The sequence below is a fragment of the Schistocerca gregaria genome, chromosome 4 (genome assembly GCF_023897955.1).
Source record: "Schistocerca gregaria isolate iqSchGreg1 chromosome 4, iqSchGreg1.2, whole genome shotgun sequence".
In the NCBI taxonomy this organism is placed as follows: domain Eukaryota; kingdom Metazoa; phylum Arthropoda; class Insecta; order Orthoptera; family Acrididae; genus Schistocerca; species Schistocerca gregaria.
This window is the reverse complement of record NC_064923.1, coordinates 637,129,567-637,144,905: the sequence shown is the minus strand read 5'-3', so window position 1 is coordinate 637,144,905 and position 15,339 is coordinate 637,129,567. Positions and strand designations below refer to the sequence as shown.

The 15,339-nt window shown below is 43.6% G+C and overlaps 1 protein-coding gene across 4 annotated transcripts in view; it reads right to left on the bottom strand.

The window, feature by feature from the left end:
- LOC126266974 (ankyrin repeat domain-containing protein 33B-like) overlaps nucleotides 1-15,339 on the bottom strand; it is a 1,584,966-nt gene that overhangs the window by 123,311 nt on the left and 1,446,316 nt on the right. For all 4 annotated transcript variants that reach the window (XM_049971702.1, XM_049971705.1, XM_049971704.1 and 1 more), the window contains one exon: nucleotides 10,562-10,691. In XM_049971702.1, coding sequence (XP_049827659.1) covers nucleotides 10,562-10,691 — 130 coding nt within the window. The remainder of the gene's footprint in view (nucleotides 1-10,561; nucleotides 10,692-15,339) is intronic.

Genomic DNA, 15,339 nt, shown 5'->3' with positions numbered 1-15,339 from the left:
GTATAATGTTAATGTTATTACTAATCGCCACTTACACAGCGTGTTGCTATATACTGGCCTTCAAATCGGGTGGAGACCGATTTAAGCAGATCTTACAGTGGGCAAACGACATGACGTATTGCCCCATATTGCATGATAACAATGGTTTCCAAACAGCTGTGCTCTTCAAAAACAGGTATCACATGCTGTACAAGGAGGCCTCGATAACGTGGTACGTTACGCTACACCTGACAGGCCCTCTGTGAGTTTTCAAAGACGAATGGACCGGGAATAAAGACGCCTGTGCATCCACACCATACAGTCATACATTACGATTGGATCTGCTCTTCGCGCACGATACGCGGTTTAACAGTACCCGAAATTCGGCAGGTCTGTGTATTCGTGACACCCTGTGCTGTACAATGTGCCTCGTCACTCTGCAGAATGCTGCCCTGCCACAGGTCATCAACTTTGATCCGTGCCAGAAACCGAAGAGCAAATTCAGAATGTTTCTGCGGTTCATGAGGTTTCAGTTGCTGCCCCAACTGGATCTTATACGGGTCCCAGTGTAAAACAGACTGCAAAACGTTCAATACTGTTGACCATGGGTGCTACGGTCGCAGGTTCGAATCTTGCCTCGGGCATGGATGTGTGTGATGTCCTTAGGTTAGGTAGGTTTAAGTAGTTCTAAGTTCTAGGGGACTGATGACCACAGATGTGCTCAGAACCATTTGAACCATTTTGTTGACCATGGGAGGGACTATTCTCGTGACACTGCACGAGCACTATGTGGGGCACATGTTGCTTGGTCAGTTACAACAGCAACAGCCGCGCCAACAACTTCCAGGTGCCACACCAAGCTCACCTGTGTTTTAGAATTTCATTATCATCTTGTTTTAACCATTTGATGACATCGAGCCTAACATCAGACATTTCAGTTGGCAATACTCTCTCAATGGAGCACTGTAGTTGCTGACGTTCACAAAAAAAGTTTCAGTAACAGAGCACTGACTCTTTTCTCGATAGTCAAACTGTTCACTCACGTAATGTTTTGTCAAATGACAGTATGGGTGCCATATTGTCATCAAACAGTGTACAGCGCCAGATTTGCGCCTGGTGGCCACAGCTAAATCTGAGGTTTTTTTTTTCCAGCCCAAATCAGTACCGCATTAACTCATTAGTATATCTACTACGTTTCGCAGCCTTACGATAATTACAGGTCAAACTGGACCTAGATGAGTACCTACACTTTAATTATTGCTACCCAGTATAAAGGAGACATTCTGGATTCCAAAGTTTATATTGTTGTCAAGTACAAGGCTACAATAAATGACTGAAGCAATTTCATAAATTCACTGTAGCTAAAGTAATTGACTTACTGTCACAAAACTAAACACTCATATAGAAAAACTCAAGGCTATGTATTGTTGCAGCAGAACTTCAGATTTCTGCCAGGAGAGCGCAACAGTGAGTAGTTAGCCAAAATGGCGATAGGACCGAGAGAGCATATGTCGTGTTTGAAATGAATTCACATGAGTCTGCCCTAACAGCGCAGCGGTACTTCAGAACGAAGTTCAACAAAGATCCACCAACTTGCTACTCCATTCGGCGATGTTACGTGCTGTTTGAAGCTTCAGGATGCGTCTGTAAGAGGAAATCAATGGCTCGGTCTGCAGTGAGTGAAGAAACCGTCATGGCCAGCATGCGAGTTTCGCACGTAGCCCACAGAAGTCGAAAACAGAGCTGGCAGAGAGCTGAACATACCACAACTGACTGTTTGGAAGATCTTAAGGAAACCATTAAAGATGAAGCCTTACCGCTTGCAATTGCTCAGCTCTGACAAAGTCAAATGCTTTGAATTTTCGGCACAGTTGCAACAGTTTGTGGAAGAGGATGGGATTCGGGAGACGCTCATCTTCAGAGATGAACCAACACTTTTTGTGAATGGCACAGTGGACAGGCACAATGTGCGAACATGGGGGACAGGGAATCCTCACGCTATCGTGCAGTACATTCGAGACTCACTGAAAGTTAATGTGTTTTTGCAACCTCACGGTCTGCAGTATATGGCCCCTTTTTCTTCTGCAAAAAGACTGCTACAGGACACGTGTATCTAGACATGCTGGAGAACTGGCTCATAGCACAACTGGAGACCCACAGCATGGACTAACAACAGATGGTGCTCCACTTCACTTCCATCATGATATTCATGAATTCTTAAACAGGAAATTGAGAAACCAACGGATATGTCGTGGTGGGTTTGATGACCAGCAGTTCATGTCATAGCCTTCAAGCTCTCTCGACATAACCCCATGCGATTTTTTTTGTAGGGGTTACGTGAAAGATTCATTATTTACGTCTCCTCTACCAAGAAACCTATCAGAACGGTGAGCTCGCATCAACAGTGTTTCTGAACACATTGATAGGGCTTGCTACACACAACATGGGAAGAATATGATTATCGTCTTGATATCTGCAGAATAAATGTGGTGGACACTTGGGACACTTGTTATACGTCGAGAAAAAATTCTTTTTGAGTTTTTCTAGGTGTGTGCAAATTTCGCAACTTGCATTGTTTGACTAGAACGATGCAGTTGCTTCAGTATCTCGTGAATGCATGAACTTAGGAAAGGAACACATTAACCTTTACGCCTTTTCATTTTTTAACACTGAATGTAAATTTTGTTTAAAGAATCAATTTCGTGAAAGATCAGTAATTTCTAATTTTGATTATCAGTAATCGACGAAAACAAAATAGTTTCTAAATTTTTCGACATTGAACCGCGACATCCCACTTGAACTCTAAGAGTTTTAAAACATAGCAATTAGGACCCACATTGCAACTCGCGACATCCGATTAACGCTTTGAATGCATTCAGCAAGTTGTATTTAAGTAATAGCAAAAGCGGGCCGGTGTGGCCGAGCGGTTCTAGGCGCTACAGTCTGAAACCGCGCGACAGCTACGGTCGCAGGTTCGAACCCTGCCTCGGACATAGATGTGTGTGATATCCTTAGGTTAGTTAGGTTTAAGTAGTTCTAAGTCCAGGGGCCCGATGACCTCAGATGTTATGTCCCATAGTGCTCAGAACCATTTGAACCATTTTAATAGCAAAAGCAACGTGATTTGTCAAGCTTCAAGGAACTTAAAGAAGCATGATTCTCAGTTCGCTTCATTCCATTAATTCAACTAACAGGTTCTATTTCATAAGTGAATGACGGATTCGTGATTGCTTGTCCAATTTCGAGGAAGTGTATTCATCTCCTGCATGCTTAACTAACCTTCTGATAGTAAAATATGTTCAAAGCTGCTATTTTTGTCCCATAATACCGCATGGTTTTTTGGCCGAACTCATTTCAAGTGGTATCTAACGTTCCATCCTGCCTGTTTTCCTTTCGGCCCAACAATCAGTGTATCACGTCCATTTCCATGCTCTTTGGTGTTAGGAAATATTCAAATATTGATTTGAGATGTAAATATGAGGATCATTTCACACTATAAGAGAACTGAAAAAATAATTTATTTTACGCTACTTCAATATAATTCCATTCTTGCGTATGACGGCTTCACAGCGTTTTGGGAAATTCTGTATCCGGGGTAGGACACCTTCATTGTTGAGCTGGCTGATTACTCGTGTCACCTCAAAAGAAAGGTTTTCCGCGTTGTTCCTTCAATTTCGGTAACAAATCAAAGTATGGTGGGCTCATGTCAGGAATGTACTGTGGGTGGAAAAGTATTTCCCATCCATATTTGTGGAGCGTTTTTCTCACTGGTAGGGCAATATGCGGTCCTTTATAATCGTGCAAAATTTGGAATCAGCTGCAAGAATGTCACGTCTTCTTTGAGGAACTTTCGGGCGCAAAACATTTTACAAAAACATTTCGTAGTACTCGACTATTACAGAAGTGTTGTAGCTATGACTCCATTAATGTCATATGCAAAGATCATCATCAGTTTCACCTTAGATTGTTGGCAGCGGAACTGAGTGCGTAGAGTGGGAACTTTTCCATTGTAACAACTGAGACTTCAGATATGGCTCAAAATCTCGTATCCAGGTATCAAGTTCAACAATTTCAGAACAACGCTGAAGCAATACTTCTGGGATTTTTTTGAGGCCTGCTTTCTGCTCTTCACTCAGATGACCATGCGGAACCCAGCTGCCAACAACTTTTTTCGCCCTTTAACTTTCCAGTTACTATTCTGTAAACTCAATCGACAGACATTCTGGCCTCAAAAGTAATTTACTCATATGTTTTTTCGTCAATCCTCTCTGAAAATATTATGAATAATAACCTGAGAGGTTTGGTCCGTTGCAGTTGTTGTCCTCGGTGCTGACCCGACCTTCACTGTGGTATTGTTGCTACGATCCACTACACTAGTCGCACACACCTCTCTCCAAATGTTGTCAATTTCCGTTGGGCTCTTTCAGATAGGTTTCGATTTTGATGCCGGAACGCCGGTCACTACGTGTAATTTCACCCGACTCGGTTTCAGCTGCCACTTGAAAACTGAATAGTCACGACATAGTAGCGCAAACCAGCGACGACGATGCGACCGTGAAAACTAAGATCTCGCTCACAAGTTCAACTTGATCAAGCCATCGTAACGGTCGCGTACGCGCAGTGTGCAGTACTTTTGAGGTGGCCCTAGTAAGTTGTGGAATCAATACTGTTAGTGTGATATTTATGAGAGATATTAAATAAGCTATTATATTGTGGACTTACAGTTTGCTTTACGTAGTCAGACTCTGCACCTAGTCCACTTTAAGAGTTACGTTTGACGAGTAAATAAGTTTTATTTTTACAAAGTGCTGAACAGAAGGGGTATTAGACCCAGTTTGGTGAAGAGAAAATAAATAAATTGCAGCCATAGCTGCGATAATAAATGGTAATACAGAATTAAGTGCTGAACAGAATGAACGAATGTGGTGGATTCCACGGTACGAGCGTATAACGGTAGGTGCCAGAAATAACAAAGGGAAAGTAAGGTATGTCAAATCAAAAAGAAACGACTGTATGTCTATTATTCCGTTGAATCGCTTACATATGAAATACACTCCTGGAAATTGAAATAAGAACACCGTGAATTCATTGTCCCAGGAAGGGGAAACTTTATTGACACATTCCTGGGGTCAGATACATCACATGATCACACTGACAGAACCACAGGCACATAGACACAGGCAACAGAGCATGCACAATGTCGGCACTAGTACAGTGTATATCCAGCTTCCACAGCAATGCAGGCTGCTATTCTCCCATGGAGACGATCGTAGAGATGTAGTCCTGTGGAACGGCTTGCCATGCCATTTCCACCTGGCGCCTCAGTTGGACCAGCGTTCGTGCTGGACGTGCAGACCGCGTGAGACGACGCTTCATCCAGTCCAAAACATGCTCAATGGGGGACAGATCCGGAGATCTTGCTGGCCAGGGTAGTTGACTTACACCTTCTAGGGCACGTTGGGTGGCACGGGATACATGCGGACGTGCATTGTCCTGTTGGAACAGCAAGTTCCCTATGCCGGTCTAGGAATGGTAGAACGATGCGTTCGATGACGGTTTGGATGTACCGTGCACTATTCAGTGTCCCCTCGACGATCACCAGAGGTGTACGGCCAGTGTAGGAGATCGCTCCCCACACCATGATGTCGGGTTTTGGCCCTGTGTGCCTCGGTCGTATGCAGTCCTGATTGTGGCGCTCACCTGCACGGCGCCAAACACGCATACGACCATCATTGGCACCAAGGCAGAAGCGACTCTCATCGCTGAAGACGACACGTCTCCATTCGTCCCTCCATTCACGCTTGTCGCGACACCACTGGAGGTGGGCTGCACGATGTTGGGGCGTGAGCGGAAGACGGCCTAACGGTGTGCGGGACCGTAGCCCAGCTTCATGGAGACGGTTGCGAATGGTCCTCGCCGATACCCCAGGAGCTACAGTGTCCCTAATTTGCTGAGAAGTGGCGGTGCGGTCCCCTACGGCACTGCGTAGGATCCTACGGTCTTGGCGTGCATCCGTGCGTCGCTACGGTCCGGTCCCAGGTCGACGGGCACGTGCACCTTCCGCCGACCACTGGCGACAACATCGATGTACTGTGGAGACCTCACGCCTCACGTGTTGAGCAATTCGGCAGTACGTCCACCCGGCCTCCCGCATGCCCACTATACGCCCTCGCTCAAAGTCCGTCAACTGCACATACGGCTCACATCCACGCTGTCGCGGCATGCTACCAGTGTTAAAGACTGCGATGGAGCTCCGTATGCCACGGCAAACTGGCTGACACTGACGGCGGCGGTGCACAAATGCTGCGCAGCTAGCGCCATTCGACGGCCAACAGCGCGGTTCCTGGTGTGTCCGCTGTGCCGTGCGTGTGATCATTGCTTGTACAGCCCTCTCGCAGTGTCCGGAGCAAGTATGGTGGGTCTGACACACCGGTGTCAATGTGTTCTTTTTTCCATTTCCAGGAGTGTAGCTTCACGAAATGACCGACGTACTCAAGCTGAGCTCACAGTTATCTGACAGGTAACACAGGACAGATACTACGCGCATGGAGCAGAGTAATTCTTCAAAGATAAAGACCCGGGAACTTCAGTGATCAGAATTAAAAGTTCGTATATAGCTGATTATTTTAATAACATTTTATGCGTCAGATAACAGCATAAGGTCACCCGTGGTCTAGGAGCCGGCATGATAGCTCAGCGTGTTCGGTCAGAGGGTTAGCAGCCCTCTGTAATTAAAAAAACTGAGCTAATCGATCAACAACGAACTTACACGTATGTGTTACGACGTCCGCCCCGAGCAGATGCAACGAACAAAAGCGAACAAAATGAGATTAAAAAAAAGGGGGTAGCGTCTTTGATTCGTAATCAAAACGTCTTCGGTCCAGGGTTCGATCCCCGCCACTGCCTAAATTTTGATAAATAATCAGCATTGGCGGCCGAAGACTTCCGGCATAAGAAGTCAGCCTCATTCTGCCAACGGCCTTGTCAAAGAGGGCGGAGGAGCGGATAGAGGTTCAGGGCACTTTCTTGTCATAGGGGTGCGAAATTGCCCCTAAAGGCGGAAGAATCAGCAATGATCAACGACATGAGGATGCAGAAGGTAATGGAAACCACTGCATTAAAGACACGTAACGTGTATCCACAGAACATGTGGCCTGTAGTTGAAGAAGTGTCATGATGATCTCTCCATTGGCAAAAGATTCCGGAATAGTCCCCCATTCGGTTCTCCGGAGGGAACTGCCAAGAGGGAGGTTACCATGAGAAAAAGATTGAATAATCAACTAAAGGATAATGTTCTACGAGTCGGGGCGTGGAATGTCAGAAGCTTGAACGTGGTAGAAAATCTGAAAAGGGAAATGCAAAGGGAATCTAGATATAGTAGGGTTAAGTGAAGTGAAGTGGAAGGAAGACAAGAATTTCTGGTCAGATGAGTATCGGGTAATATTAACAGCAGCAGAAAATGGTATAACAGGTGTAGGATTCGTTATGAATAGGAAGGTAGGGCAGAGGGTTTGTTACTGTGAACAGTTCAGTGACCGGGTTGTTCTAATCAGAATCGAAAGCAGACCAACACCGACAACGATAGTTCAGGTATACATGCCGACGTCGTAAGCTGAAGATGAACAGACAGAGAAAGTGCATGAGGATATTGAAAGGGTAATGCAGTATGTAAAGGGGGACGAAAATCTAATAGTCATGGGCGACTGGAATGCAGTTGTAGGGGAAGGAGTAGAAGAAAAGGTTACAGGAGAATATGGGCTTGGGACAAGGAATGAAAGAGGAGAAAGACTAATTGAGTTCTGTAACAAGTTTCAGCTAGTAATAGCGAATACCCTGTTCAAGAATCACAAGAGGAGGAGTTATACTTGGAAAAGGCCGGGAGATAAGGGAAGATGTCAATTAGATTACGTCATGGTCAGACAGAGATTCCGAAAGCAGATACTGGATTTTAAGGCGTACCCAGGAGCAGATATAGACTCAGATCACAATATAGTAGTGATGAAGAGTAGGCTGAAGTTCAAGACATAAGTCAGGAAGAATCAATACGCTAAGAAGTGGGATACGGAAGTTCTAAGGAATGACGAGATACGTTTGAAGTTCTCTAACGCTATAGATACAGCAATAAGGAATAGCGCAGTAGGCAACACAGTTGAAGAGGAATGGACGTCTCTAAAAAGGGCGATCACCGACGTTGGGAAGGAAAACATAGGTACAAAGAAGGGAGCTGCGAAGAAACCATAGGTAACAGAAGAAATACTTCAGTTGATTGATGAAAGGAGAATGTACAAACATGTTCCGGGAAAATCAGGAATACAAAAAAAAAAAAAATGGTTCAAATGGCTCTGAGCACTATGGGACTTAACATCTGTGGTCATCAGTCCCCTAGAACTTAGAACTACTTAAACCTAACTAACCTAAGGACATCACACACATCCATGCCCGAGGCAGGATTCGAACCTGCGACCGTAGCAGTCACGCGGTTCTGGACTGAGCGCCTTAACCGCGAGACCACCGCGGCCGGCAATCAGGAATACAGAAATACACGTCGCTGAGGAATGCAATAAATAGGAAGTGCATGGAAGCTAAGACGAAATGGCTGCAGGAAAAATGTGAAGACATCGAAAAAGATATGATTGTCGAAAGGACAGACTCAGCATACAGGAAAGTCAAAACAACCTTTGGTGACATTAAAGGCAACGGTGGTAACATTAAGAGTGCAGCGGGAATTCCACTGTTAAATGCAGAGGAGAGAGCAGATAGGTGGAAAGAATACATTAAAAGCCTCTATGAGGGTGAAGATTTGTCTGATGTGATAGAAGAAGAAACAGGAGTCGATTTAGAAGAGATAGGGGATCCAGTATTAGAATCGGAATTTAAAAGAGCTTTGGAGGACTTACGGTCAAATAAGGCAGAAGGGATAGATAACATTTCATCAGAATTTCTAAAATCATTAGGGAAAGTGGTATCAAAACGACTATTCACGTTGGTGTGTAGAATATATGAGTCTGGCGACATACCATCTGACTTTCGGAAAAGCATCATCCACACAATTCCGAAGACGGCAAAAGCTGACAAGTGCGAGAATTATCGCACAATCAGCTTAACAGCTCATGCATCGAAGCTGCTTACAAGAATTATATACAGAAGAATGGAAAAGAAAATTGACAATGCGCTAGGCGACGATCAGTTTGGCTTTAGGAAAAGTAAAGGCACGAGAGAGGCAATTCTGACGTTACGGCTAATAATGGAAGCAAGGCTAAAGAAAAATCAAGACACGTTCATAGGATTTGTCGACCTGGAAAAAGCGTTCGACAATATAAAATGGTGCAAGCTGTTCGAGATTCTGAAAAATGTAGGGGTAAGCTGTAGGGAGAGACGGGTCATATACAATATGTACAACAACCAAGAGGGAATAATAAGAGTGGACGATCAAGAACGAAGTGCTCGTGTTAAGAAGGGAGTAAGACAAGGCTGTAGCCTTTCGCCCCTACTCTTCAATCTGTACATCGAGGAAGCAAAGATGGAAATAAAAGAAAGGTTCAGGAGTGGAATTAAAATACAAGGTGAAAGGATATCAATGATACGATTCGCTGATGACATTGCTACCCTGAGTGAAAGTGAAGAAGAATTAAATGTTCTGCTGAACGGAATGAACAGTCTAATGCGTACACAGTATGGTTTGAGAGTAAATCGGAGAAAGACGAAGGTAATGACAAGTAGTAGAAATGAGAACAGCGAGAAACTTAACATCAGAATTGATGGTCACGAAGTCAATGAAGTTAAGGAATTCTGCTACCTAGGCAGTAAAATAACCAATGACGGACGGAGCAAGGAGGACATCAAAAGCAGACTCGCTATGGCAAAAAAGGCATTTCTGGCCAAGAGAAGTCTACTAATATCAAATATCGGCCTTAATTTGAGGAAGAAATTTCTGAGGATGTACGTCTGGACTACAGCATTGTATGGTAGTGAAACTTGGACTGTGGGAAAACCGGAACAGAAGAGAATAGAAGCATTTGAGATGTGGTGCTATAGACGAATGTTGAAAATTAGGTGGACTGATAAGGTAAGGAATGAGGAGGTTCTACGCAGGATCGGAGAGGAAAGGAATACGTGGAAAACACTCATAAGGAGAAGGGACAGGATGATAGGACAAGACACGAGGGAATGACTTCCATGGTACTAGAGGGAGCTGTAGAGGGCAAAAACTGTAGAGGAAGACAGAGATTGGAATACGTCAAGCAAATAATTGAGGACGTAGGTTGCTACTGAGATGAAGAGGTTAGCACAGGAAAGGAATTCGTGGCGGGCCGCATCAAACCAGTCAGTAGACTGATGACCAAAAAAAAAAAAAAAAAAAAAAAAAAAAAAAAAAAAAAAAAAAAAAAAAAAAAAAAAAAAAAAACCAACATAGAAGATACGGAAATCAATTGCGCAAATAAATATTAGAGAAATAACTATTACAAGCGCATAAAGAGTACGTAAGGTAAGGTCACGTTGTATTTGGTTTCACAGGCCACAATTGGCACAGATAAAAACAGTGAAGACAGTTTTTCCTGCTCCTAGGCCAGGATGTACGTACCGGCCTGCGCGGCGTAGTGGAGTGGCGTGTTTCCCTCGTTGTCGGCCTTGTTGACGTCAACCTCGGGGTGCTGCAGCAGCGCCTCCAGCATGGGCAGCGAGCCGTGGGCCGCGATGTGGCTCAGCGCCGTCTGAAACACGCCAGATGTCGCTCACAATCCACCCTGCAAGTGGCAACTATGTGGAGGTACGAGCTGTGGCCACAAAATGATGGGACTACTGCTATAAAACAATTCATTTCGAAAACATACATCTTTAATTACTGTCACCTTCAGCCTATTCCTCTCCTCTATCCTTACAACGCTCCATTAGAACTCTCCATTGGTGGAAACAGTGCTAGAACTCTTCCTCTGTCAGTTCCTTGATGACACCTGCCGCTTTTTCTTCCATTGCTTCAACGGACTGAAATATTGTTGCTTTTATGCAGGTTTGACCCTGGGGAATAGACAAGTCACATGGTGATAGGTGTTGTGTACATAGTTCCGCGTAGTCAGCGCGTACACAACTTTCCCACTAGAGCGCGCCACGCTAAGCACAACAGCGCAGGTGCAACACTTGTCCGTCTCCGCACTACGAGATGGCGCTGTCTTAGAGACGGACCAAATTCTGCTTCCGCCGATCCGCGTATTAACATGTAACGCAGCCAATGAGAGTGCTGCTAACGTAGAACCTTTTCTCCTCGCGGATCACACTCGCACAGTGATACCTGAACGTGTGAGTTATTATAACGAATGTACAGACCTCCGATTAGCCGATTAGTCAGTCTGCATTTGTCTGTACCAGTCTGCATTAGTCTGTAGCAGTCTATAGTCAAGTTTCAGTCTGCACCTAATAAGATTACCATATTCCTGTACATAGCCATGAAGATAAATGAATAGACACTTTGTCAAGTATCAGAGATATGTCAGAATAAGATTAACGTACCAAGACCAAAGGAACTTCAGACTGTCAATTGTAAACAGCATCCGGAATCAAGTTACGTGATATCTATGCTTTTTATTACTTAAATAAATGTGTGTGAAAGTTAATCAAGATCTGTTTAAAGTTGGTCAGCGTTAATCTGATACTCTAAGCGTGCAAGTGGCGTTTCTATCGTCTGACCTAATGGCAGCAGATAAACACGCCACGATAAGACCACGAGACGTATTGCTGACACTCGCCTACTTCGTTAGAGCGACAAGTCAAATAATCTGATGGTGTGTGTACCGAAGGTCTTACAGTACGCACACCACAATAGGTCAGGCGAATATGGTGGGATGCTGTACTTCGCTAGAAACCTCTTAACAGATTGTGCGGTATGAGCCGGTGCATTGTATTGATGCAGAACTCTTCCACAAAATGGGTCTTCTTTTCTTATTTTCTCGCAGAGTTGAGAAAGAACCGCAAGGTACTAATATTGATTAATAATTTGATCTTCAGGGATCTAGTGACGATACATAATTCCATAAATATCGAAAAAAACTCATCATTGCTGCGAATTTCTACCAAGGCCTCATTGCTTTCATGCCACGATGCGCCGCCGTTGTTATGTATGCCAAAGGTGGACAGCCTGGCTGTTAGGTTGTTGTTGTTGTGGTCTTCAGTCCTGAGACTGGTTTGATGCAGCTCTCCATGCTACTCTATCCTGTGGAAGCTACTTCATCTCCCAGTATCTACTGCAGCCTACATCCTTCTGCTTAGTGTATTCATCTCTTGGTGTCCCTCTACGATTTTTTACCCTCCACGCTGCCCTCCAATACTAAATTGGTGATTCCTTGATGCCTCAGAACATGTCCTACCGACCGATCCCTTCTTCTAGTGAAGCTGTGGCACAAACTCTTCTTCTCCCCAATTCTATTCAATGCCTCCTCATTAGTTACGTGATATACCCATCTAATCTTCAGCATACTTCTGTAACACCACATTTCGAAAGCTTCTATTCTCTTCTTGTCCAATCTATTTATCGTCCATATTTCTCTTCCATACGTGGCTACAGTCTGTACTAATTCTTCCAGAAACGACTTGGTTAGTTCAAATGGCTCTGAGCACTATGGGACTCAACTGCTAAGGTCATCAGTCCCCTAGAACTTAGAACTACTTAAATCTAACTAACCTAAGGACATCAAACACGTCCATGCCCGTGGTATGATTCGAACCTGTGACCGTAGCGGTCGCGCAGTTCCAGACTGTAGCGCCTAGAAACGTTTGGCCACCCCGACCGGCAGAAACGACTACCTGACACTTAAATCTATACTCGACGTTAACAAATTTCTCTTCTTCAGAAATGCTTTCCTTGCCATTCCCAGTCTACATTTTATATGCTCTCTACTTCGAGCATCATCAGTCATTTTGCTCCCCAAATAGCAAAACTCCCTTACTACTTTAAGTGTCTCATTTCCTAATCTAATTCTGGGAGCATCACCCGACTCAATTCGACTTCATTCTATTATCCTCGTTTTGCTTTTGTTTTAGGTTCAGCTTATATCCTCCTTTCAAGACACTGTCTATACCGTTCAAGTGCTCTTCCAAGTCTTTTGCTGCCTCTGACAAAATTACAATGTCATCGGCGAACCTCAAAGTTTTTATTTCTTCTCCATGGAGTTTAATACCTACTCCGAATTTTTCTTTTGTTTCCTTTACTGCTTGCTCAATATACAGATTGAATAACATCGGGGATAGGCTACAACCCTGTTTCACTCCCTTCCCAACCAATGCTTCCCTTTCATGCCCCTCGACTCGTATAACTGCCATCTGGTTTCTGTACAAATTGTAAACAGCCTTTCGCTCCCTGTATTTTACCCCTGCCACCTTTAGAATTTGAAAGAGAGTATTCCTGTCAACATTGTCAAAAGCTTTCTCTAAGTGTACAAATGCTAGAAACGTAGGTTTGCCTTTCCTTAATTTATCTTCTAAGATAAGTCGTAAGGTCAGTATTGCCTCATGTGTTCCGATATTTCTACGGAATCCAAGCTGATCTTCCCCGATATCGGCTTCTGCCATTTTTTCCATTCGTCTGTAAAGAATTCGTGTTAGCATTTTGCAGCTGTGACTTATTAAACTGATAGTACGGTAATTTACACATCTGCCAACACCTACTTTCTTTGGGAATGGAATTATTATATTCTTCTTGAAGTCTGAGGGTATTTTGCCTGTTTCATACATCTTGCTCACTTGATGGTAGATTTCTGTTAGGAATGGCTCTACCAAGGCTGTCAGTAGCTCTAATGGAATGTTGTCTACTCGCTGGGGCCTTGTTTCGACTCAGGTCTTTCAGTGCTCTGTCAATCTCTTCATGCAGTATCATATCTCCCATTTCATCTCCATCTACATCCTCTTCCATCACCCTTGTATAGACCCTCCATATACTCCTTCCACCTTTCTGCTTTCCCTTCTTTGCTTACAACTGGGTTGCCATCTGAGCTCTTGATATTCATACAAGTGGTTCTCTTTTCTCCAAAGCTCTCTTTAATTTCCCTGTAGGCAGTATGTATCTTAGCTCTAGTGAGATAAGCCTCTACATCCTTACATTTGTCCTCTAGCCATCCCTGCTTAGCCATTTTGCACTTCCTGTCGATCTCATTTTTGAGACGTTTGCATTTGTTTTTGCTTGCTTCATTTACTGCATTTTTATATTTTCTCCTTTCATCAACTGATTTCAATATTTCTTCTATTACCCAACGGTTTATACTAGCCCTCGTCTTTTTACCTACTTGATACTCTGCTGCCTTCACTACTTCATCCCTCAAAGCTACCATTCTTCTTCTTTTGTATTTCTTTCCTCCATTCCTGTCAGTTGTTCCCTTATACTCTCCCTGAAACTTTGTACAACCTCTGGTTAGTCAGTTTATCCAAGTCCCAACTCCTTAAATTCCCACCTTTTTGCAGTTTCTTCAGTTTTAATCTACAGTTCATAACCCATAGATTGTGGTCAGAGTCAACATCTTCTCCTGGAAATGTCTTACAATTTAAAACCTGGTTCCTAAATCTCTGTCTTACCATTATATAATCTATCTGAAACCTTTCAGTATCACCAGGCTTCTTCCATGTAATCAACTATCTTTCATGATTCTTGAACCAAGTGTTAGCTATGATTAAGTTATGCTCTGTGCAAAATTCTACCAGGCGGCTTACTCTTTCATCTCTTACCCCCAATCCATATTAACCTACTACGTCTCCTTCTCTCTCTTTTCCTACTATCGAATTCCAGTCACCCATGACTATTAAATTTTCGTCTCCCTTCACTATGTGAATAATTTCCTTTATCTCATTATACATTTCATCAATTTATTCGTCATCTGCAGAGCTACTTGTCATATAAACTTGTCCTACTGTAGTAGGCGCGGGCTTCGTGTCTATCTTGGCTACAATAACGCGTTCACTACGCTGTATGTAGTTGCTTACCCGCATTCCTATTTATTTTATTCATTATTAAACCTACTTCTGCAGTACCCCTTTTTGATTTTGTATTTATAACCCTGAATTCACCTGACCAGAAGTCCTGTAGCTTCTTATCTCGTCTGTTCTGGTTTTTTCAAAGTCATGTTTCACTACCATACAATGCTATGCTCCAAATGCACATTCCCAGTAATTTATTCCTCAAATTTAGACTTATGTTTGAAACTAGTAGACATCTCTTGGGCAGGAATGCACTTTTTGCCATTGCTAGTCTGCGTTTTGCTCCGTCCATCATGGGTTATTTTGCTGCCTTGGCAGCTATATTCCTTAACTTCATGATCCCCGATTCTCATGTTGATTTTCTGGCTGTTCTCATTTCTGCCACTTCCGTCTTTCTTAGCTTTA